Genomic DNA, 25,379 nt, shown 5'->3' with positions numbered 1-25,379 from the left:
TGATTCTATGATTCTTTATGTGTCTTTTGCTTTCTGTCTGTCTCTCCTTTGTCTCTGTCTATGTTTGTCTCTTCCCAACTACCCCACCACAAACACACACACACACACACATAATGCAGTAATAATTTAAGCTGGAATTTTTTTTAGTATTTTTTCGAATCCGGCCCCTGCAATGGTTGACAGCAGCATATGAGAAATTAATGATGGGCCAGTCAATAGGCCACAATTATGTTACTCATCGTTGTATGATTAATGTCCCTGTACATGGAATCACAAGTAGAATGAGACAGTGACATTCATCAAAGGTCATATAACTGCCCACTGAAGAAAATATTTACTTCATGTCCTTATTATCATTAATGAATTGTGCTTTTCGGTACACATTTTTCATCACCAATAAAAGATATATTGCAAGCTCCCTGCCTAGTGTGGTACTAAGCTAGGAAGGTCCCAGACTAGATCCATAGCTTGTCCTGAGTTAATCACATAGATCTCAGCCACTAGAGCTAAGAAGGGAAAAACATCAGCGAGGGTACCTGATCCCAATTGCTGTCTAATGATCCCTGCTGGATCCCTGCTGCGAAGTGCACAGGTGGAGTTGTCATGTGAACAAAGGGCCGAGTTAAGTCGCTTTGATCCACCTGGTCAAAGAACCTGCTGACGCTCACGATTTAGTTTCATAAGTGAAGAATAGCAACTCGACCAATGACCTCTTGCTGCTGGTGCTCATGGAACTATCTCCCAGCCAGGAGTCAGCGGCTTTCAGGAGAGAAAGGTGGAAAAGAGCAAAAGGAGAATTCTATATACAATCATCAATCAGTGCAGGACATCTGCGTCAAAGGGAGTTCACTCCTTATTTGGCATGGAGATATCTTCTACAGCGCCACATTTATCTCTTTAAACATAATAAAATTATAGTTATGTGTCTGAAATGACTTAATGCAATGCAGTGACACCTTTTCAATGATGAGATAATAGTTAAATCATGTAAAACATGCACCATTCTCCAGACTAAAGGGTAGGTTATGTCGCAACCATTGTCACTCTGTACCAGTGATTAGGTGTGTGAGAGCATCCTGGATAATTTGTTCTTTGACCTTTCTACCCTGTGAGGAAAATGCTCAACTCTACTCAGTGTAAACAACCCACTGTATCGCTGAACAATCACATCCTTCTTCTTCTGTGATCCATGTCAAAGATAATTACAATATTAACTCACTGCAGTCCTGTTGTACACAATTGGTCCAAGTTAACAGATTTGTTTATAACCCACCTTGTATATAACAGGACAGTTTTATATTAGTACCTACTTGATAAAGAACTATTATCCGAAGTTTCCTGGATCGAAATGTACACTAGTTTCTGCACCGACCTTGCTGACGGGAACGTATGCCCAAGTTTCCTGCAGACAGGAGCGTTATTTGGCTTGCGGGAGCCCCGTGCAAAAGTTCGGTTTGGGGATTGGAGCCACTCGGGGCCCCTGATTGTGCAATTGCACGGCCCTAATGCCAGCCCTGTTTCTTCCTGTAATAAAAACAGAAAATGCTGGTAAACACTCAGCAGCTCATCAACCTGAAACTCTGTTTCTCTCTCCACAAATGCTGCCCAACCTGCTGAGTGTTTTCTAGCATTTTCTGTTTTTATTTCAGATTTCCAGCATCTGCAGTATTTTATTTCTGTTTCTTCCTGTGTTTGTCTATCTCTACCTGTGGGTTTCTTTATTTTTATTCACTTTTAAATCTCCTCACTAACCCTGTCTTCATCTTCTTCAACTATCTTTCCTGGATAGTTAAGGGACACCTTGCTTAACCTTAATAGATTCCTATATTTCTGTTAGGTGAACAAAACTTACCCAGGACAATAACTCTGAAACTATTACTTTGACCCCCCCCCACCTCCCCGTCCCACCTGCCTTGTTGATCATGTCTTACTCCAGAGCTGGGAAGATCCACACAATCTTGTTGTGCAGAAACACAGTACGTTAGGCTGAGAGATCAGCCTCCCCAGGCTGACCGTTGCTGCCAACGACAGCCGGTTATGGGGACTGGATCCGCTCTAGGCCACTGACTGGCTTGGGACCCTATGCAAATGCATGGGTTGCAAGGCCCTAAAGCAGCCCCCTGCCTGTGAAGCTCATTTGCCTAAACTGGAGCGTCAAAACTGGCACCAAGTGAGCGCAAACGCAGCACCACCATCAGGGGAAATATATCGGGCTGCTGTATTCTGCTAGAGACCCTCACTCTCAGAACCATTTGCCTCTGCTGCTCTACATCCTCTACCATTATTATGCCCATTGGGAAGGCCATTCCAGCTGCTAAGTCCTTCTGAACGTATAGGGTGGGCAAGAGTCCAATTAATTCTGGGTTCACTGAGACTGAGGGCATATTGGTTAAGCAGTGTAGGCCTTAGTAAGATTTTTTTTCTTAAATCACGCAGAAAATTGCTATCAAACTCCAGAAATCTCAGTTATCCCGATATTGAGCCATGCTGCGTCTGCATTTTTGTGTGTAAATCCATGCCTGCGCATTATTCACGTAAATCCAGAAAACTCACAGAAGCTGGTCTTTTGCATGGGAGCGGAGCTATAATAAATGAGCGGCAGAGGGTTTCAGCAGATGTACCTTGGAAGCAGTGAAAATGATCGAGAAATTCACGCTTGGAGATGTTTCAGTATAAAACCGGCATAAGTCAGTGACGAACGAATTTCCACGGAAAGAAACGGTGCAACTCTGCTCTTATACCATAGTTGTGCTGAAACCTTCCAAGAAACTCTGGGCCTACATGACAATAAATTATATTGAAAAATAACCTGATTACAGGAGAGGATTGTTTCTGTTGTCTATTATTATCCACATATAATGAACCCTGGTGTTGCCTGTTTTATATATATAAGTATGTATATGTGTATTATTTATTTTTGTCTTCTGGGAGAGGTGGGACCAGTACAAATTGGACGGTCTGCATCTGGGCAGGACTGGAACCAATGTCCTAGGGGGAGTGTTTGCTAGTGCTGTTGGGGAGGGTTTAAACTAAAGTGGCAGGGGGATGGGAATCGATGCAGGAAGTCAGTGGGAAGTAAAGTGGTGACAGAAACAAAAGGCAGTAAGGGAGAGTGTACAAAACATGACCAGACAAATGGTCTGAGAAAGCACGGCAAAGACCAAGGGAAGTCTAGATTAAACTGCATTTATTTCAATGCAAGAAGTCTGATGGGCAAGGCAGATGAACTCAGGGCATGGATGGGTACATGGGACTGGGATGTTATAGCTATTACTGAAACATGGCTAAGGGAGGGGCAGAACTGGCAGCTAAATATTCCAGGGTACAGATGCTATAGGAAAGATAGAGCAGGAGGTAAGAGAGGAAGGGGAGTTGCGTTCTTGATTAGGGAGAACATCACGGCAGTAGTGAGAGAGGATATATCCGAGGGTTCGCCCACGGAGTCGATATGGGTAGAACTGAAAAATAAGAAGGGAGAGATCACGTTGATAGGATTGTACGACAGACCCCCAAATAGTCAACGGGAAATTGAGGAGCAAATATGTAAGGAGATTACAGACAGCTGCAAGAAAAATAGGGTGGTAATAGTAGGGGACTTTAACTTTCCCAACATTGACTGGGACAGCCATAGCATTAGGGGCTTGGATGGAGAGAAATTTGTTGAGTGTATTCAGGAGGAATTTCTCATTCAGTATGTGGATGGCCCGACTAGAGAGGGGGCAAAACTTGACCTCCTCTTGGGAAATAAGGAAGAGCAGGTGACAGAAGTGTTAGTGAGGGATCACTTTGGGACCAGTGATCATAATTCCATTAGTTTTAAGATAGCTATGGAAAAGGATAGGTCTGGCCCAAAAGTTAAAATTCTAAATTGGGGAAAGGCCAATTTTGTTGGTATTAGACAGGAACTTTCAGAAGTTGATTGGGAGAGTCTGTTGGCAGGCAAAGGGACGTCTGGTAAGTGGGAGTCCTTCAAAAATGTGTTAACCAGGGTGCAGGATAAGCTCATTCCTTATAAAGTAAAGGGCAAGGCTGGTAGAAGTAGGGAACCTTGGATGACTCGGGAGATTGAGGCCCTAGTCAGAAAGAAGAAGGAGGCATATGACATGCATAGGCAGCTGGGATCAAGTGGATCCCTTGAAGAGTATAGAAATTGCCGGAGTAGAGTTAAGAGAGAAATCAGGAGGGCAAAAAGGGGACATGAGATTGCTTTGGCAGATAAGGCAAAGGTGAATCCAAAGAGCTTCTACAAATACATAAAGTGCAAAAGAGTAACTAGGGAGAAAGTAGGGCCTCTGAAGGATCAACAAGGTCATCTATGTGCGGAACCACAAGAGATGGGTGAGATCCTAAATGAATATTTCGCATCGGTATTTACGGTTGAGAAAGGCATGGATGTTAGGGAACTTGGGGAAATAAATAGTGATGTCTTGAGGAGTGTACACATTACAGAGAGGGAGGTGCTGGAAGTCTTAACGCGCATCAAGGTAGATAAATCTCCGGGACCTGATGAAATGTATCCCAGGACGTTATGGGAGGTTAGGGAGGAAATTGCGGGTCCCCTAGCAGAGATATTTGAATCATCCACCGCTACAGGTGAGGTGCCTGAAGATTGGAGGGTAGCAAATGTTGTGCCTTTGTTTAAGAAGGGCGGCAGGGAAAAGCCTGGGAACTACAGACCGGTGAGCCTGACATCTGTAGTGGGTAAGTTGTTAGAGGGTATTCTGAGAGACAGGATCTACGGGCATTTGGAGAGGCAGGGACTGATTAGGAACAGTCAGCATGGTTTTGTGAGAGGAAAATCATGTCTCACGAATTTGATTGAGTTTTTTGAAGGGGTAACCAAGAAGATAGATGAGGGCTGTGCAGTAGACGTGGTCTACATGGACTTTAGCAAAGCCTTTGACAAGGTACCGCATGGTAGGTTGTTACAAAAGGTTCAATCTCACGGGATCCAAGGTGAGGTAGCCAATTGGATACAACATTGGCTTGACGACAGAAGACAGAGGGTGGGTGTAGAGGGTTGTTTTTCAAATTGGAGGCCTGTGACCAGCGGTGTGCCTCAGGGATCGGTGCTGGGTCCGCTGTTATTTGTTATTTATATTAATTATTTGGATGAGAATTTAGGAGGCATGGTTAGTAAGTTTGCAGATGACACCAAGATTGGTGGCATCGTGGACAGTGAAGAAGGTTATCTAGGATTGCAACAGGATCTTGATAAATTGGGCCAGTGGGCCGATGAATGGCAGATGGAGTTTAATTTAGATAAATGTGAGGTGATGCATTTTGGGAGATCGAATCAGGCCAGGACCTACTCCATTAATGGTAGGGCGTTGGGGAGAGTTATAGAACAAAGAGATCTAGGAGTACAGGTTCATAGCTCCTTGAAAGTGGAGTCACAGGTGGATAGGGTGGTGAAGAAGGCATTCAGCTTGCTTGGTTTCATTGGTCAGAACATTGAATACAGGAGTTGGGATGTCTTGTTGAAGTTGTACAAGACATTAGTTAGGCCACACTTGGAGTACTGTGTACAGTTCTGGTCACCCTATTATAGAAAGGATATTATTAAACTAGAAAGAGTGCAGAAAAGATTTACTAGGATGCTGCCGGGACTTGATGGTTTGACTTATAGGGAGAGGTTAGATAGACTGGGACTTTTTTCCCTGGAGAGTAGGAGGTTGAGGGGTGATCTTATACAAGTCTATAAAATAATGAGGGGCATAGATAAGGTAGATAGTCAAAATCTTTTCCCAAAGGTAGGGGAGTCTATAACGAGGGGGCATAGATTTAAGGTGAGAGGGGAGAGATACAAAAGGGTCCAGAGGGGCAATTTTTTCACTCAAAGGGTGGTGAGTGTCTGGAACGAGCTGCCAGAGGCAGTCGTAGAGGCGGGTACAATTTTGTCTTTTAAAAAGCATTTGGACAATTACATGGGTAAGATGGGTATAGAGGGATATGGGCCAAGTACAGGCAATTGGGACTAGCTTAGTGGTATAAACTGGGCGACATGGACATGTTGGGCCGAAGGGCCTGTTTCCATGTTGTAAACTTCTATGATTCTATGTCAGTATTGCTTAAATGCTGTCTAAATCAATTTGAGAAATCTAGCATTTTCAGACATGATTTAAAATGCTAGATTAAAGAATAGTGTCTGACTCAAACTTAAATTTCTAACATCAGCCTACTTGCTGTATTATGCAATCTTAAAACAAAAATACAGTGTTTGACAGTTTAGATGAAAAAGTAACAGTACTCAGAAACACAAGCACAGTGGTTTGTGGGATTCACAGACTGCCGTTTTATACGAGCTCCAACTAATTAAAAATAGATCAAGTGCCACAAACTGTAACAACAAATAGCATCTCCTCTCTCTCAGAATAGCATAAGCGCGTCATGTAAAGAACTCCAATCAAATAATAACCTGATTACAGGACAGAATTGCTTTTGTTGCCTAATATTTACTACCTATAATGAACCCTGGTGATTCCTGCGTTGTTCTTAATGTTAATTATTTTACATTGTAATACCCAAGTGCAGTGGGGTTAATTTTTTTATGCAAGTCGCACCAGCACAACCCCCAATGCTTTGTCATGCAAAATATCTGTGATTTGGGGGGGAGGGGAGAACTGTAACCCATATGCAAATAAGTAACCATTTTTGCTGAAGCTCAGGTTTTCAGTCATTTTTAGAAACACGTGTATGGATTTGTTAAGAAAAACCAGTGTAAACTTTACTGTTTTTGTTCGATAAAATGGTATCTTGCAACTGTTCAGGTTGAGTGGTTAGAGTACATTTAGCACCATCTAGTGGTTTGGTGCAACAATCTTTTAGTTCACAGCTGTTCCTCTATTCTTTGGTGCTCCTTTGTGTTTGGATTATTCTTCCTTAACACAGGAGGAATACTAAGCTTGAACTAAGGATAGGGTTGTGACAGGAACTTCTTATCTGAAATACCCATGATAAAAGTAAGGCCAAATATTTTATGGTTGATGTTCTTTCGCATTGTAATCTTATAAAAGGCAATATCTATGACCCAGACTGGTAAACACAGACACTAGCATGATTTCAGTGTGCCTTGACGTTGACCCTAACTACATGAAGGTGTCATCTTGTGTCTAAGCTAAGCTGTTGTCTAACTTCAGTAATGTCCGAACATTGTAATGAGATTGCACAGACAATATATCCTGAAATACAAACAGTATATTCTGAAATACAGTAAGGTGAGAGGCACAGATTGTTTTTTTTTACATGCAATAGGTGTTTATTGAATTGACAGTAGATGATATTTGAGGCTGTATCTTGATGCCAAATCGATTTGTTCCGCGTAGAATTTGTCATTACTAACCCCCTGCTGTATATTAAGCATGAACTTATTATTTATGCTCTTCTGAATAGCTCAGTGGACAAATGCACAGTCTAGAGTGGTAATGAGCCATATACAACAGGAAGACCCCAGGTTTGAACCCTGGCCTGTATTAAGTTGCCTGATCTCAGCCACAGCAACAATGGGGACACTAGAGTTGACTTCGATGCCCCTGGATTAAAGGAATAAAAAATTAGTCAGAGTTCCTGCTTTTGGTCACTGTCTGGTAACACCTACTGGAAACTTTGTGTGTGGGTATAACAGAGAGGGGAGAGGTCTATTTATTAGCGATAGTGACGGCTAGTTTCGCCCATTGATCTGAATTAAAATAATACGCAACAGTCAGATGTGGATTTTTGTTTTACAAAACTCCTGCTGGAAACCCCCATCCCTTATGCCTGTTAAAACACCCAACACTCCTGCCCCCTTTGAGGCAACCTTCGCATCTCCCACTACTGCTGAGTCAAAATTACCCACTGGAAGCCCCGCTAAGGCAAATGTTTATCCTATGGTTGCCAACCCTCCAGGATTGTCTGGAATCTCCAGGGATTAAAGATTTATCTCCTGGACATTGCTGCAAGCAAATCTGGGAGAAAAGTCATAGGGGCATTAAAAAAAATGGAGTAATTTTTCCTTCTTTTTCCAATTTTTTCGTTTATTAGTTATAAAAATATTGGAAACGGGAAAAAAGGCTGTTTGACTGGGTGGGGCAGTTGGAGGCAGGAGGTCATGTGATGAAACCTCCAATCATATGTCCAATCATAATCGCCAACTCTAGTTGATCCCCATCTCGCCCTCCTCCCCTTGCCCTTCCCTCCTCTTCTCACTTCCTCTGGTCCAATTATACCCCACCCTCCAACCATCTTTCACCTGAATGCTACACATGGTCTACACTCCCCATGTGAAACACCACGAAAGATTAACCAGTATGTATGTGACGAAGGGTTACATCCTAAACGTTGATTTTTCTCTTTACAGATGATGACTGGCCTGCTGTGTTTTTCCAACATTTTCTGTTTTGTTTCTAAATGAGATAGTTTGTCCTTTTTCTTTCCAGTTTAATAAACCATAGAATGGATCACGTCAGCCCCAAAGCTCTGCATTGAATCCTGTCCATACCATTTGGGTGGAATATCCTTGATTGGACAGGCGAATTAACAAATGAAGATCTGCTTAAGTGTGATGCTTCATATAAACAAATAGCCAGCTAACACTCACTTTTCAGCTTGTGCATGAATTGGGTGATGGTACCAAAGGGCTACAGTTACCCCTTAAATCTTAATCCAAAATGAGTCAGGGCCTTTAGGCGATGAGAAAATTTTAGCTATCAAGCTAGATGATCCACAGAAAGAAAAAGTTAGCCTGACCACTCTGGATTATAAATGAAGTCTTTTTAATTAAGGAGTTTATATCCAGAGCTCCATCTACAATGTGACCTGTTCCTCTTTTTCTTTCAGATCAGCATCTTCATGACACATTTATCCAACTATGGGAATGATCGACTGGGACTCTATACATTTGTGAACCTGGCCAATTTTGTCCACTGCTGGACCAACCTGAAGCTGCAGACCATGCCTCCTGTGCAGCTGGCACACAAATACTTTGAGCTCTTTCCAGAACAAAAAGAGCCACTCTGGCAGGTGTAGTCCCAGTCATTCTTGAAACTGATAATTGGAACCAGAATGGTGTCAAGAAGGCTTCTAGTTGGGAGGGAGGGGCAGTGGTATATGTCCCAAGTTCCATGGCAGATTTAAATATATGTTTGTATTTTTTTATTTATATAGAGCCTTATCACATCAAAATATCCCATAGAATTTTACACAATGAATTTCTTTTTCTTTCTAGAGTGCAGTGACTGTTGTTATGTAGGTACTTATATAGGAAGGAATCCACATGTTCCATGGTGGTGTATAGGGACTCCCATTTCTGCTGCACCATTGTCTGGATTTTAGATTCAGGCTACCCACACTGTTTATTGGGCAAAGCATGGGATATTTTATCTAGTTATTAGACACTTACTATTCTGATTTCAGCTGGATTTTCCTTTTTGTGTGGACACACAGACTAATTTCCACAACCATTAACTCACGTAGACGGACCTTCACCCATTATAATGACTCACCTGCAAGACCACTGGGGTTCTGTGCCTATTCCTTTAAGATCAATCACTGTCCATGCTGCATTAAACTCCAAAAAGTTCTGCCGTTTTAACATCGTGCCCGATTTCCTTCTTTTCTGGCAGAATCCGTGTGATGATAAACGACACAAGGACATCTGGTCTAAAGAGAAAACCTGCGATCGTTTACCGAAGTTTCTGGTTATTGGACCTCAAAAAACAGGTAAGCTTTTGTTACAAGCGTTAGGAATGATTTCATTCAAATGAATTAACAGTGGTATTCAAATGGGTTGCACGGAGAATATTTAATTATTCAAACTATTCCATTAAGCATGTTCTAATAGTACATTTGCAGTTAATATCATAGTTAATGTAGCTCTGTGTTCATTTTCTTTATGCCTAGAACTGGAGCACAATAAGCCATCTTCTGATTTTAAGATGTTTTAAGAAATAAAAAGCCTTAAACGTGAGGGGGTGAGAAGTAAATTTCTGCAGGGGTTCTTCCGATTGTCCACCATTGCATTTACACAGTTTTTTTCCAGGATTTCTGTGGCTCTTCCACTGAAGTTACGATGGACAAGTTTGAAACACACTCCCACGATTCTAATCTGAAGATAGTTTGAGTTGGAGCAACTATGAGTTTAGTAGAATTATGGAGTAGATTTTCCAAATTTGTGCTCTTGGCTCCGAGCTTATTGGGAGTTCAGGGACAGAAGTCAGTGAGCCCTGAAGAACGGGTGGAAATTCTTGAGGGGCCTGTGGATCTCCGCACCAAAATCCCTGATATTCCGTCTCAGATTGGAGCTTCATAAAACCTACTGTTTTATTCTCTTCCTTTTAAGCATTTCACTCAGTGAAAATATGTGGTCCCAAATTTCCTTAGGTCCTTGGGCAGAGGGCCACTGTCAAAGGAGCAGGAGATGACAAGTGGGGGCAAGAAATCAGGCAGGACTTGGAAATGCTGCACCTCTGCCCTGGAGACCATACTACGGAAACTCCTGCTGGGGTAAGGGCGGGGGTGGGCATTGAAGGCCTGACATCACATAGCAGGCGGGGCCAGTGGGACAGCATCAGTCGGTGGAATTCCTGCTGCTCCTGTCCCCAGTGACCTCAATTCTGGCAAAGTAACAGTGCACAGATCAATGGAGGGGTGTATGTGCAGCCATGACCCTGGCCTGGAACACTCCAGAACAGATTACCAGCACGAGCGGTGGAACAAGAAACCTTAATCGGTTTCAAGAAGGAACTAGAGTGGTTCTTGTCAACAAATGCAATACGGGTTCATTAGAAATGCACCAATGAAATACTGTGGATGGGTGGGCTCGATGGACCAAAGATCTTCTGCCCATAACTGTTACTATTATAGGCTGTGACAATGAAATAAGGGGGCCGATTTCCACAGTTCTTGCAAGGTTCAGCCAGTCCCACCAGCATTTTCCTCATGCAGCTGTGAGGTGCCACATTTTTCAAACCCCTCCCCCACCTGCTCGCAGGTGCCCAAGATGCACCCGTACTGATACAATCGATCGATTGATTGACTTTAATGAAAAGTAAAATTGGGCAGTTTGTAAAATGGCGATCCCATCAATTTCCCACCGGGCGTGTCAGGTTAAAATTATCCCTCGTGTTTGATAGGACAGTTTGGCTTTAAGATAGGTTCTGTGACAATGAATAACTTTTATTTTCCATTAAGGTCTTGTGCTTATTTCCCATTAATCATGTGAAGCATTTACCTGAAGGTTTGTCTATAGCTTTAATAAAGCTGGACCTTTACCAACACATGCATGTCTGTTCCTATTTAGCAAATAACTTGTTTTCCAACAATATTTTATTCGCTTCTCAGGAGCGCACTGCAAATCATTAGTCATTGTTTGGTGTTGTGTAATATCTTGCATGTTTTTAATTACAATAGAAGGCTGTCCAAAATGTAAAGTACTACACATTTTTACATATAACCGACTGAGTACAATTCAAAGTGTAAGTATGATAAAATGTGCAGTCGGAGCCAAAAAAAGGACAAATGTAAGGAATCTTACAACACCAGGTTATAGTCCAACTGTTTTATTTAAAAATCACAAGCTTTCGGAGGCTTTCTCCTTCGTCAGGTGACGAAGGAGAAAGCCTCCGAAAGCTTGTGATTTTCAAATAAAACAGTTGGACTATAACCTGGTGTTGTAAGATTCCTTACATTTGTCAACCCCAGTCCATCACCGGCATCTCCACATCAAAAAAAAGACAGCAGTAGTACACAGCTGAAATTAATCAGTTAGTAGCATTAAATATAACGGGTGTTGATAGATTGTTCTTTTAAATTTTCAATTTCTGTTCAAGTACAAATATACATTAATAGCCGTTCACTTACATGATGTCAACTATATTAGCAATGTTGGTAGTAGTCTGAAATGGTAAATGTGTATTTTAATTATTCGCTGGGAATTGTTCTATGTTGTTCTACCAAGCATGCAGTGAAAATGGTAATAATTGATTTATGCTAATATACAGTAATTGTGTTCTAATTAAATAATCCAGCATTTCACAGAACAGCATTTTTGCAGTTCTTTCAAAGAATGAATACTTGCAGAAAGACGCTCAGCTGTCAAAATGGCCCAAATCTTGCTGGAGTGGGGCATCTCCTGGGGTGAGTCGTTAGTTAGACTTTTTCCTGCACCCTTCAGCTCAAAATCTTTTTGCTCTGTAAGTTGCTGGAAATTCGAGCTGATAACAGCACGACGAGGGCAACGGGGCATCTGAGATCTTAGTGAATGACAGGACAAACTGTGTATCTCCTTAATCAATGAGATTTGAGGATTGAGAAAGAAACAGAGGAACAATGGAGAAGGAGGATGAATTAGAGTCAAATCAAGAACAGAAAGAGAAATAAAAAGTAGAGGGGGAAGAAAGGTTGGATTAAGAGCAAAAAAAAAGACAGAAAGGAAAAGTAAGAAAAAAAAATTTATAAATACATTTTAAATTTAATATTTTAAATTTTTTAAATCTCTAAGAAGAATTTACTACATGCAGGAATGAGACTCAACAGTTTAAATAGTTCCATTTCTGCGCCGGAGAGGATGATTGGCATTGCATTAACAATTATCACGTCATTAAAAGGGTACTTATACTGTTAAATACCAGGTAGAACTTTCTGCAGCAAGTTTAATTTGAGTTTAATGTACAAATCCAGTTAGCTCTTAAAAAAAACGGGGAGGTTGAGGGCGAGCTGCCGTTTGTGTGAGGCAAATGGCACAGCAGTGTAATCGACCAGCAAGTTATGGCAATTTGTAACTCTCTTCTTCGTCTAAGCTTGCTGCCTGATTTGTGCATTAATAATGACATGAACACACCATTACTTTTCCAGCAAGATTTGAGCCAACGTCACAGATAGGAAGGGCAGCAATTTCTATGCAAATACATCAATACGTTTTCTAATGTCTTCTGTTCTCAGGCACCACAGCTTTGTACTTGTTCCTAATTATGCATCCAGCCATCACCAGTAATTTCCCCAACCCAAAGACCTTTGAAGAAGTGCAGTTCTTCAATGGGAATGGCTATCACAAGGGAATTGACTGGTAAGATAAGAGATCATACAAAGGGCTTTTATTTATAAACAAAAGTCTTTATTAGTCTTAGGAGACCAATGTCCATAATCTGTGGAGAAATTAATTCTATGCTTTGAAAGCCGAAGTTCTACATTGGGCCACGCTGATGATGGAATAGTTCTGTGGATTCCAAAGATTTTCAATTTATTTTGCAAAGGTTTATTAACATGTAACCTCAAGATTATGCAATTCTATAATAAAATTAGGCAGCCTGATAGCAAAATGAATGTATTGGCATGCTAATGTGCAGTGACATGGGCAAGTAAGTCAATTGTTTCTACCTGTGATTTCCCCACATGGTGAGTTTTTGAATTTAACCAGGAAGGCACTGAAGATCAGAGAGACAATCAACCTGTGGTGTTTTATGCACCTTAGCAGCAAATTCAAAAATGGCATTTTCAAACATAGGAATCATAGGGAAGTATTGAACCAGAAAGGAAGAAAGAATTTGCATTTATATAGTGCCATTTATGCTGTCAGTACACCTCAAAATGTTTTACGATTAGTTAAACAATTTTGAAGTGTAGTCACTGTTGTAATGTAGGAAATGAGACAGCCAATTTGCACACTGCAAGATCCCACAAACAGCAATGTGATAATGACCAGATAATCTGTTTTTAGTGATGTTGATTGAGGGATAAATATTAGCCAGGACATCAGGGAGAATATCCCTGTTCTTCTTTGAATAGTATCACGGGATCTTTTACATCCACCTGAGAGGCCAAATTGAGCCTCGGTTTAATGTCTTATCTGAGACACAGCACCTCCAACAGTGCAGAGCTCCCTCAGTACTGCACTGCATAAATTATATACTCAAGTCTCTGGAGTGTGGACTTGAACCCACAACCATCTAACTCAGAGGACAGAGTGCTTCCAACTGAGCCAAGGCTCTGCAGCCTGACTGGCTGGTCCCAAAAACTAATAGCTCTCAAATGCCCACTCCTTTAAATATTCATACAATTCTCTTTATAATTTTCCTACACTATGGGGTCGATTTTTACTTCTATCGCTTGGCATTAACGGGGTGGTAATGGCCTGAAAATGAAGTCGGTAGCCTTACCGCCCTGTTAACACCGTGAAGAGGCAGGTGACATTTTGAAAGGGGCTTAACACTGAGTGCCCGAAGCACCAGCCTGTCTCAGGCGGTAGGCCACTTTTAATATGCAAATCTGAGTCCTGGTTGGAGTGTACCAAGCTAAGTTTGGAATTATTTTTGTGAGGCCCGGAAGAGCAGGAGTGCTCCTCCGAGCCCCCAAAAAATAATCTGGGCTTCTGTCACCCCGGGACCCCTACCCTCCGCGATCGTGACTCGCCTTGCTGGCAGCGAGGGAGACCTGATATTGGGAAGCCTCAATCCGGCCAGCTGCATTGGGACGCCTGTGTGGCGCCCCACAGCTCACTGATCTGATGTAATGAGGCCAGTACCTCAAAATCACGCCCATCTCTTCATCGCAGGTACGGGCGATCAGCCACGCACTCTGCCGGCCGATCGTCCAAAAGTAAAAATCGACCCCTATCTGCATCCAATGCCCACTTGAGCCAGTCCATTCCACGTGTTCACCAACTTCTGCGTAAAGTAGTTAAATTTGAACTGTCTGTGCACCTGCCTTTTTCTAAGTGCGTGTCCCCTGGTTTTAGAGTTTGTGACAACTCAAACTGACAGTCTACCCTACCGTGGGAGAACCGTCACCACACAGACTGCAGCGGTTCAAGAAGGCGGCTCACCACCACCTTCTCAAGGGCAATTAGGGATGGGCAATAAATGCCGGCCTCACCAGCGACGCCCACATCCCATGAACGAATAAAAAAAAACACATCATTGGGTTTCAATTTATCAAATTCCATTGAGAATCTTGAATATTTGAATAATATCTCCCATGAACCTGCTCTTCTCCAGAGTAAATAATCTCAGACAGTTCAATCTGTCCTCATAGCTCATATGCCTTAAGCCAGGTGCCAGTTTGGTTGCTGCCTTCAATGCCTAGATGTCCTTGCTGTACTATGGTGACCAGCACAGTACACAATACTTGAGTGCCTTAAACAGACTCATTGCCAGAGGTCGGTCTTGGAATGACCAGGGTGATTCCAGGGCGAGTCCATCTTTGGAAATCTCAGGCGTGCAGCCCATGATTTTCCATCCGTTAAAACTAATGAACTGCGCGACCACAATTTCTCAGAGTGGAATTGCTGGATTGTGGAACTTGATCTGTGAGAGAGGTGAAAGAAACTTACCAAAATTGGTGGAGATGAAATCTGATTCCATAATAAGTAACTTTGAAGTATTGCTTTTTGCCACTGAACTTTCAGAAACTAAATAGATTCAACACCCTTTAAATGTATTGAAGGCACCTTAACATGATTCTTGTATTTATAATATTGCATGCAGTTTCAGGCACCCTACCTTCAAAATGACATTGCTGCATTTGTGAGGAGTCAGAGAAAAGCATCAAAGATGATTCTGGGACTCAAGTCATGAATTTATTCAGAGAGACTCAGAGTAAACTTATTTTCATTGGGGAAGAGTTAATGGGGAGGAAATGTTGCAGGTCTTTAAAACGATGTGAAGCATAAATAGTGAAGACGTAAGCAGGCTATTTAACTTTGACTGTGACCTCGTATCTAGAGGATACATTCAAAATTAACAAGCCTCAAATAAGACTAGATATTGTGAGAAAAAAAAATCTTTTCAAAGTAATGGAACAGACTCACAGCAAAATGAGTTGGCATCACATCAACTAATCCTCCCTCAAAAAAGAAATGGAAAAAATATCTGGTTAGAACGCGATTGATGGCTATAGGGATAAGAACAGGCAGAGATAATCAAATATTCCATGGAACACAATGGTTCCTATGTAGCTGTGACCAGGGTAGAATAATACAAATGTGGAATGGAAAGATATTCTAGAGTTTCATCTAATTAATTTTGGGGCCATGGAAAAATTTTGCAGAACTTTTCCTCAACAGATTAAATAGATAAGGTAAATTCTATGGTAGGGTAGACTGTCAGTTTTAATTGCATGCTTTCTTATGTTCTTATGAATGTTTCAACAAATTACTTGATGACAGTCTATTTCTATAACTTAATTGTAAGTGTAAAGCAGATATTCCTTAACGAGAGTCACCAGTTATATTCCACAGTGGTTTTCTTGAACATCTGCAGTAGCTTTGGCTGAAAATCTGCAGAAATCCCAGAGGAACGGAGCAAACCCCATTTCTCTGGAGTTTCCGTGGATATTCTCCTGTACAGGGGAATGCTGGGAGTGAAACGAAGCAGCAGTTTTACCAACAGGGTCATTTTTGCAGCACTTACAGCAACCTTTAAGGCTTGAAGCACACAAGCAGCTGCAGTAAAAATGAGTGTCAGCCCTGTTTCCATCTTTCCCTGACTGTAACTAAGGATCCCTATTACTACCATGGGAAATGGCTGCCTCCCAGCTTGTATTGCCCATAGTTTGTGGTCGGGTTGAGGAACTGACAGTAGCAATGCGGGTAGAGATAAAAATGGCGTCGGGGAACTGACAACGTCATTTGACCCCGATATACATATATTAATGGGGTCCCCGCCTATTTCCAGCAGGTAATCTGGCTGCCTAAATCAAGGCCTGCCCAAAAAGCGGAATGGGCAGACTTCCAGTGATTAGTCGGGGGTTAAGTGCAGGACTGAGGGAATTTGCAGTGTGGGACACTCCTTCCATTCACTCCACCTCCTCTGATGTAATAGTATAGTTTGGGGTGGACGGAGTTTCCACCCACTCCAGGCCCTATCAGGAATTGGCTGTTTGAGCTGGGACCCGGCATAACTGGATCCCACTTGAACTTCCTCTGGTTACGCTGCACTCTCAGCTGACATACCCTGGCACTGTGCCTCTGGTCCCAAGGAAATTCAGGGCCACATTATCTCATAGCACTCCGCCATTCATTCAGACTCTCACTTATTGAGCTACTAGCCCTTATTTTATCTTTTGCTACCTGGAACGTCATCCTCACGTTGCTCCTCTTCGGAGCTGAATCTCTGGATACTGTGAGCTTTCTCCTCACTTTCAGTCACTAAAATTATTCCATTCATTTTACACCAAATTCTCAATCATTTGAAATCAGGCTTCCGATGGACATAAGCCATCTTTATATTTTGGTTTTCCAGCCAGTTGAAGAAATATCAGTCCTTTCAAGAACCATCGTATCGTGGAGTGAGAATGAAACACAAACATTTTTATAATTATTTTAATACTTTCTCTGCCTTTCCCATTTTACACAACATTGCCTGGCTAAGGCAGTTCAGCCAATCACCTTGGCGTAGCAGAGATAAGGAACTCATTGTGTTAGCGATTTCTGGCATAGAAAATTTCTGTTCATGTTTGCTGTGTCGCATCATCTGGATTATGCTTTCAAAATAATGAAAATTTACCTCTCCTGTTCTATCTTTGTAGGTACATGAATTTCTTTCCTATCCCTTCCAATGTGACCACAGACTTTTTGTTTGAGAAAAGTGCAAACTACTTTCACTCCGAGGATGCTCCGAAACGAGCTGCGGCCCTCTTACCAAAGGTGAAAATAATCACCATTCTCATTAACCCTTCAGATCGGGCCTACTCCTGGTACCAGGTAAACCTGACCATTCTGCTTGCTTAGGCTTTTGTTTAACGCCCTCTGTTGAACTGAAGTTTGAATTTTCTGTTTCTTCCGATGTCCACAGCACCAGCGAGCCCATGAAGATCCTGCTGCTCTTAGGTATAGTTTTTATGAGGTGATCACGGCAAGTCGACATGCTGTTCCCGAGCTTCGGGCCCTTCACAATCGGTGCCTGGTGCCTGGTTGGTACGCAGCTCATATTGAAAGATGGCTAACATACTACCCTACTAGTCAGGTGAGCACTTAAGCAGGCAAGAAGCATCTGTTTTAATTACGTGTAACATGCCATTTATATCCCAATATTTTTTGTTTAAGATCTATGTATTTTTTAGTCTTCTCTTGTTATCTTATACCCTCCTGCAACCAGGAAGGATGGGACAGTTAAATCCACAGGAGTCCCTATGACGGCCATCATTACTGCCCCATGTTTACTCAGCACAAAGTGCGATTGGAAACAAATTGAATGATGATCATTATTCCCTGCCCCACCTTCCTGCCAGTCTCCAAAGTGGCACTGTAGCGAGCACCCCATCTGAGAACTGACAGGAGTACATGTTTGACTGACCGGTAACTCTAGAACCCAAGCACATGATCTTCTGCTTGAGAATCAAACACTTAACTATTTGCATTACCACTACCTTCATCTCTATAATGAATCTGCAGTAGATTTCCCCATGTACTCTCAGTGTAATGATTTCTTCTAGACTCAGAACAAGCACTGGGACTTCTTTGCTATACGATGAGTCTTTGAACACGATATTTGCATGGGGGGTTTAATATTGAGGCCTTTATTTATGCTGCACTGTCAGGCAGTCTCTTTACCTGCAGCCAGTTTGCTCTTGTTATGTACTCTGGCTAATATATGGGGCTAGAAATTGGACCTCATTGCTCCTGTCTTAAGGGTGTAAAATGGACGCACAAGGGCCAATTTTAGGAACCAATGTCCTGCACCCCAAGGACACCTGAAAGACGTCTGACCCAATATATTGGGTCGATCCATTTTTCAGGGGTTCCTGAATAGGCGTTAGGAGCCAGACATATGTAAATGAGGGGCCTAACGCCTGTTTTAGGCCCCGTCTACTAATTAGCTTGCGACGAGTGGAGCAGGCACTAGGCGTACTCTGCTCGGGATTGTTAAGCGGTCGCTGTTGCCTAAGCAACAAGCGCCTCCAAAAGATAAGTGTTTTTAAAAAAACGATGTTAAAAAAATGCTCCTGTGGAGTCAGGAGGTGCAGGAATGCACCCCCGACTCTACAGTACTTGCCAGCAGCCCCCTCCCCTGTTGCCACTCCACCCCTTCTCCTGGGATCTACCTTGGGGCTGCTGGCATTCATCCTGATTTGAGAGCTATCTCCACCAATTTGGTCTCGCTTATAAGTACTAGTGGAGAAGTTACCAATCAGGATTAGGAAAGAAATTAGGCCTATCCACAAAGGAGCAGTCAGCATTCACAATGACACACCACTTGATCGTTTCCATTGTCTCTGCTAAGAGAAATGTAAGGAATCTTACAACACCAGGTTATAGTCCAACAGTTGGACTATAACCTGGTGTTGTAAGATTCCTTACATTTGTCCACCCCAGTCCACATCTGCTAAGAGAGGCAGGGTAAGTCTAAGAACATAAGAAATAGGAGCAGGAGTAGGCCACACGGCCCCTCGAGCCTGCTCCGCCATTCAATCAGATTATGGCTGATCTTCAACCTCAACTCCACTTTCTTGCCTGATCCCCATATCCCTTGATTCCCCGAGAGTCCAAAAATCTATCTATTTCAGCCTTGATTATACTCAATGACTCAGCATCCACAGCCCTCTGGAGTAGAGAATTCCAAAGATTCACAACCCTCTGAGTAAAGAAATTCCTCCTCATCTTAGTCTTAAATGGCCAACCCCTTATCCTGCGACTATGCCCCCTAGTTCTAGACTCTCCGGCATCTACCCTGTCAAGCCCCCTTATAATCTTATATGTTTCAATGAGATCACCTCTCATTCTTCTAAACTCCAGAGAATATAGGCCCATTCTACTCAACCTCTCCTCATAGAACAACCCTCTCATCCCAGGAATTAATCTAGTGAACCTTCGTTGCACCACCTCTAAGGCAAGTTTATCCTTCCTTAGATAAGGAGACCAAAACCGTACGCATTACTCTAGGTGAGGTCTCACCAAAGCCTTGTACAACTGTAGTAAGACTTCCTTACTCTTGTACTCCAACCCCCTTGCAATAAAGGCCAACATGCCATTTGCTTTCCTAATTGCTTGCTGTACCTGCATACTAACTTTTTGTGTTTCTTGTACGTGGACACCCAAGTCTCTGTGAACACCAACATTTAATAGTTTCTCACCATTTAAAAAATATTCTGTTTTTCTATTCTTCCTACCAAAGTGAATAACCTCACATTTCCCCACATTATACTCCATCTGCCACCTTCTTGCCCACTCACTTAACCTGTCTATATCCCTTTGCAGACTCTGTGTCCTCCTCACAGCTTACTTTCCCACCTAGCTTTGTATCATCAGCAAACTTGGATACATTACACTCGGTCCCTTCATCTAAGTGATTAATATAGATTGTAAATAGCTGAGGCCCAAGCATCGATCCTTGCAGCACCCCACTAGTTACAGCCTGCCAACCTGAAAATGACCCGTTTCTCCCTACTCTCTGTTTTCTGTCCGTTAACCAATCCTCTATCCATGTTAATATGTTACCCCCAACCCCATGAGCCCTTATCTTGCATAATAACCTTTTATGGTGGCACCTTATCGAATTCCTGTTGACAATCCAAATATACTACATCCACTGATTCCGCTTTATCTACCCTGTTAGTTACAGCCTCAAAAAACTCTAATAAATTTGTCAAACACAACTTCCCTTTCATAAAACCGTGTTGACTGTCTAAACATATTATGATTTTCTAAGTGCCCTGTTACCACTTCCTTAAGTCTGATGTTGATCTTTTGCCACCCACTGTATGTGGAAAATTTGATCTGGATCGCGCCCTCTTTGTGTTACAGTTACATAACGGGTACCAGTTTTACACCTGTATGATTTTGATAGCTGCTGCAAAGGAAGACCAACCAAACTTGCGGTTAGATACTCACACCACTCTCCAATCAAAGAAATCAGAACGTGTACTCGAGTAGAACTCTGTGTCAAAAAAGAGCTGACGTTAAGTTTAAAAAAAGTTAAAGTTGGCCCAGTGGATTCCCTTGGTATTTCTTAAACTTTTATTTTAAAATTTGAAATGCTTGCCTCTCAATTGCACTGCACCTAATGTGAAGTAGCACGACACCATCTTCTCACACCTGACTGTTGCCACCAGAGTTTGGCTGCAATCAAATTGCAACTTTTGCATTGGGAAGTAAAAACTGTTTTCCATCAATGGAAAACATGCAGTATAACTCTATTCTTGGAAAGGGAACACTGCAACTGTGACTCTAACAGCTTCGGACTCCTTTTAGCCAATTATTATGAAGAAATTGAAAAGTTACGCCAGTAATAATTATAACTTTTGGACAACAAGGACTATTCTTAGCCAGCCCACATGTAATTGCTACGTCAAATAACGTCTGCTAGTCTGGAATGAACAGATTTAAGTTAGCTATTCTTGGCCATCCAGGAAAGGTTTTGTAATTGAGAGTAGCAGATTTTTTGTCAAACCAGTGGCAGTAAATTCACTACAGCCTGCCAAGGGGAAGTCTAACCTAATATGGCAAACAGCTCAAGTCTCAGCCACATTGTATCACCTCCCCCTCATCACGAATGTGAACCAGCCAACTAAATCAATATGCTACCAAATGACAGCCAGATAGATGTGGATAGTTATATTTTATTTATATTCTTACTTTTAACTTGTCTTTGTACTTTAATGATTTATTGTCCAGTAACATTATCTGACTGAAACTGTTTTTAGTTACACATTATAGATGGGCACAAGCTGAGGACTGACCCTGCTGCAGTAATGGATGGAGTGCAGAAATTCCTTGGAGTTTCCCAGTACTACAATTATTCTCAGGCCCTGACGTAAGTCTATAATATATGTATGCAATTTTAACGGTTAAATGCTACACTTACATTGTAGATCTGATTTTGCACGGGTCTCCACTGCCTTGGCAAGGGTGAATATAGGTTATAGAATCAGTGATGTAGGCCCACGTGCCCAATTCACAATTTGCTGTAAAGGAAAATAGCAGCAAAAAGATGTAATATGGTAATTTTATCATTGGGTCCCACCCTCAGGAAAAAATTCACATTCCTCAGACAATCTCTTCCCCAACTAGCACCTCACCCATATAAAATGGGTACATGACTAATCGATTGGCCTGGCTTGCTGAAATTGGATTCTTAAAGCTAGGTTTCCGTGGCAAAGGTTCAAACTGAGGTTGGTATGTTTTTTCAGTAAACATTGACGTTGAGTTACATTTTGTGTCTCTGTACTAGTTTTTGTCACTGCAGAGGACTCCATTTCTGCATAAGACCTTTTTTTTCAACAAGAAGTTGCCACTTTGAAATTGAAGTTGCAACAAACAAATTGCAGAGGATGGGACTTCCTTTTGGGGTCCTTCTAGCATTCCCGATTTAGATGATGAAGACTTGATCATGAAGTACACAAAATGGAGGTGTGCTGACACCTGAGGTATAATGACCACATCCATTGGTACCCCAAGATCTGTTTTTGTAGACTCCATCATTCCTTCCTGAGTGTGTTAGAGGACACCTGTCTTCACCAGCTTCGCTTCACTAGAAAGACTGACATTGAGCTATGCTATTCGCTCCAGGATGGCCTGCAGACAACTTCCACCACAAGGGCAGCTCTTTCCCTAACTGTGAATGTTACCACAGCATTAAGCTTTTTTGCTATCAGACCCTTCCAACCACTGCGGAGGGAGAGGTTATAGAATCAGTGATATAGGCCCACAGGACCAGTTCACATTTTGCAGTAAAAGAAAATAGCAACAAAAAGATGTAAGATGGCAATTTTATTATTAGGTCATTAGGTAATCATTTGGATCTGCCAAATCATCCAGTCCATCCAGTGACATGTTCTTGGGACTTTCATCACTTTCCACATGGAATTGAGGGCTTAGAGTTTGCACCAGATGGCAGATTGGGCCAAAAGTCCCAAGGTACAAAATATTGAACCAACTGGCCATCAGGGATCCTTATTGGCTACATAAACAAAAAGGGCTTCTGTTCAATTGACGTTCATGTGGTATCTAACCACAGAAATATCATAATGCAAGTAAATGCTTATGATGCTGGAAGCACCCATGATGGCTCCATTATACAGTAGTCCACAGTGCTCACCTTGTTTGAAGGCTCACATAGGCTGAACAGACGGCTGCTCTGAGATCAGACCTCTCCTATGCAGCCACAAATGATGACCCAACTGAGAAACCCTCGAATGATATAAATGTATGAGGAGAGGAGGATCAGGAGGAGAAAACGGAGATAGCAGAGGTGCAGCCAGGAAGATTGGTGTGTCAGGCACTCGTTGGTAACTGTTTCCAGTAATTTCCAGATCTGGCCCCTGGAAATGAATTGCATCCAAATTCCCAGAAAAAACAACTCGCTGTTCATTTCTTTCTACACTACTATAACTGCCATCTTACACTACCCTAACATTGGTTGGTATATTTCATGGCCCTTCCAAACAAAAACTGTCCTCACAAAGGAGAAATAATGTGCACAAAATGTATTATGTTATACTTGAACATGGAGGTCCTCTAATGGCTCCCACTGCACTTTCACTTGGTGATTCTTTAAGGTGCCCTTCAACTTCCCAGTGCTATATCTAAGTACTCTCTCAATGGAAGAAGCAATGGGAAGATGTGGGCCCTGGATGCCGATTTTGTGGCATATACCAGTATGGCGGGAGGTGCACTTCCAGCTTATAATCAATGTGCGCTTCCTGCCCGCCATATTGGAGGTTTAGGAGGCCGTTTAGTGCCCCAAAAAAGGATGCTGCATGAACGAATTTCTAGGCTCATGTCTCTCATGTGTTTCCTCATAACTCAGACCCCCGACACAAGCAATCAGCCTCGTGGTTTCTTCTCTGCACCCAATGTTTCAATGTCTCCCTTGTTTCTTGGCAACCAGAATTGGACGTGGTACGCAAGGTGCATTCTGATCTGAGTTTGTCACATCTTCCTCTGACTTGTCCATGCAGTTCAACATTCTAGTGGATTTTTTGATTGCTCTATGCATTGGTTGGACAGGTTGAGCAGTGCGTTCACTAAGACTCCTAGGTCTCTTTCAACATCATCTTCAGCTATTTCAACACCAGTGATGAGGTACGTTTGTGACCCATTTTCTTTCCTGTATGCAGCACTTTGCACTCGCCTGCATTAAATTTAACCTGCCGTTGTTTGACTCATACAAATTTTGTTTAAATCATTCGGCAATTAAGAAGCTGCCTTCTTTGATTCCACTGCTCCTCCTACTTTGCTATAATCTGAAAATTTGACCAGTTTACACTGAGGTTCTGAAACCAAGTCATTGAGATGTAAATCAGGAACAGCAGTGGTCGCAAGACTGAGCCCTCAGGCCTCCCTTCAGTACTTACCCCTACCCCAACATGACTTCTCTAACCAGTACCCATTGTTTTTTTACCCTATCCCAGTAGCCAGTCCACATTCCTCTTTATGTGAGTGCATTCTAGTGCAGCTTCATATGGATTCTGATGGTAGTGCTGGTTTACAGCACACTTTTCAACTTCTATGTGTCACAGTGCAAGCTACAGATGGGTGCCCTACTGCTTGCCTGCAATAAAAGGGTGTGCTGAAAAGGGGAAAATGTTGTCTTCATACTTTACATACTACCTCTGTGAGAATGCTGCAGCTCACAAACTTGGCATGGCCCATGAGAACTATGCCAAGCAATTGCACTTACTATATGAAAAGCAAAATACTGCGGATACTGGAAGTCTGAAATAAAAACAGAAAATGCTGGAAATACTCAGCAAGTCAGGCAGCATCTGTGGAGAAAGAAACAGAGTTAATGTTTCAGGTCGATGACCCTTCGTCAGAACTTTGGCCAGTTCTGACGAAAGGTCATCGACCTGAAACGTTAACTCTGTTTCTCTCCACAGGTGCTGCCTAACTTGCTGAATATTTCCAGCATTTTCTGTTCTTATTGCACTTGCTATAGCTCTCCTTCTGACAATGTTACTTTTCTTCCTTTTTGTTCCAAGGTCTATAGGACTTAGAAAACTCCAATCTCCCTTTCAGCTACTTCCTTTTAAGCAACTTTGGCCTCTGCTTTGACATGAGGTTGTCATTCTGCTCTAAAGTGGCCCACCCACTGTGCCATAACTCCTGCAACAGGACTTGCAAGGCCTCCTTGGAAGTCACAGGAAAATTTTCCCCACTTTCCCTCTCCCAGACAGTTTTTGACACACCCACCTCTGGCCACATTGCCAGTAGTTGGTCACAGTTCTTATCTAACAAGCAGAACTTTCATTATAACAAAAATTCCTACCCCCTTTAATGGCCAACAACTTGCCAGATTCCACCCCCCCCACACCACGCCCCACTCAATTGCTGGTCAGGTTCCCTTCACCCATTTTCCATGGAGCATATTAAAATGAAAAAGAATGTCTGCCTTTGCGAAGTTTGGCTGGCCTTTGGCAAGGCTCCTTGCTATTAGTATACCAGTTTTGCTAACATTGCAAAATCAAGA

At 42.3% G+C, this 25,379-nt stretch overlaps 1 protein-coding gene across 3 annotated transcripts in view; it reads left to right on the top strand.

The window, feature by feature from the left end:
- LOC137325736 (bifunctional heparan sulfate N-deacetylase/N-sulfotransferase 4-like) overlaps positions 1 to 25,379 on the top strand; it is a 505,664-nt gene that overhangs the window by 465,344 nt on the left and 14,941 nt on the right. For all 3 annotated transcript variants that reach the window (XM_067990926.1, XM_067990927.1, XM_067990928.1), the window contains 6 exons: positions 8,818 to 9,000; positions 9,603 to 9,699; positions 12,919 to 13,042; positions 17,500 to 17,674; positions 17,766 to 17,936; positions 21,613 to 21,722. In XM_067990926.1, coding sequence (XP_067847027.1) covers positions 8,818 to 9,000; positions 9,603 to 9,699; positions 12,919 to 13,042; positions 17,500 to 17,674; positions 17,766 to 17,936; positions 21,613 to 21,722 — 860 coding nt within the window. The remainder of the gene's footprint in view (positions 1 to 8,817; positions 9,001 to 9,602; positions 9,700 to 12,918; positions 13,043 to 17,499; positions 17,675 to 17,765; positions 17,937 to 21,612; positions 21,723 to 25,379) is intronic.

The sequence above is a fragment of the Heptranchias perlo genome, chromosome 1 (assembly GCF_035084215.1).
Source record: "Heptranchias perlo isolate sHepPer1 chromosome 1, sHepPer1.hap1, whole genome shotgun sequence".
In the NCBI taxonomy this organism is placed as follows: Eukaryota; Metazoa; Chordata; class Chondrichthyes; order Hexanchiformes; family Hexanchidae; genus Heptranchias; species Heptranchias perlo.
The sequence above is the reverse complement of the archived record's forward strand: the minus strand, read 5'-3'. Positions and strand labels throughout refer to the sequence as shown.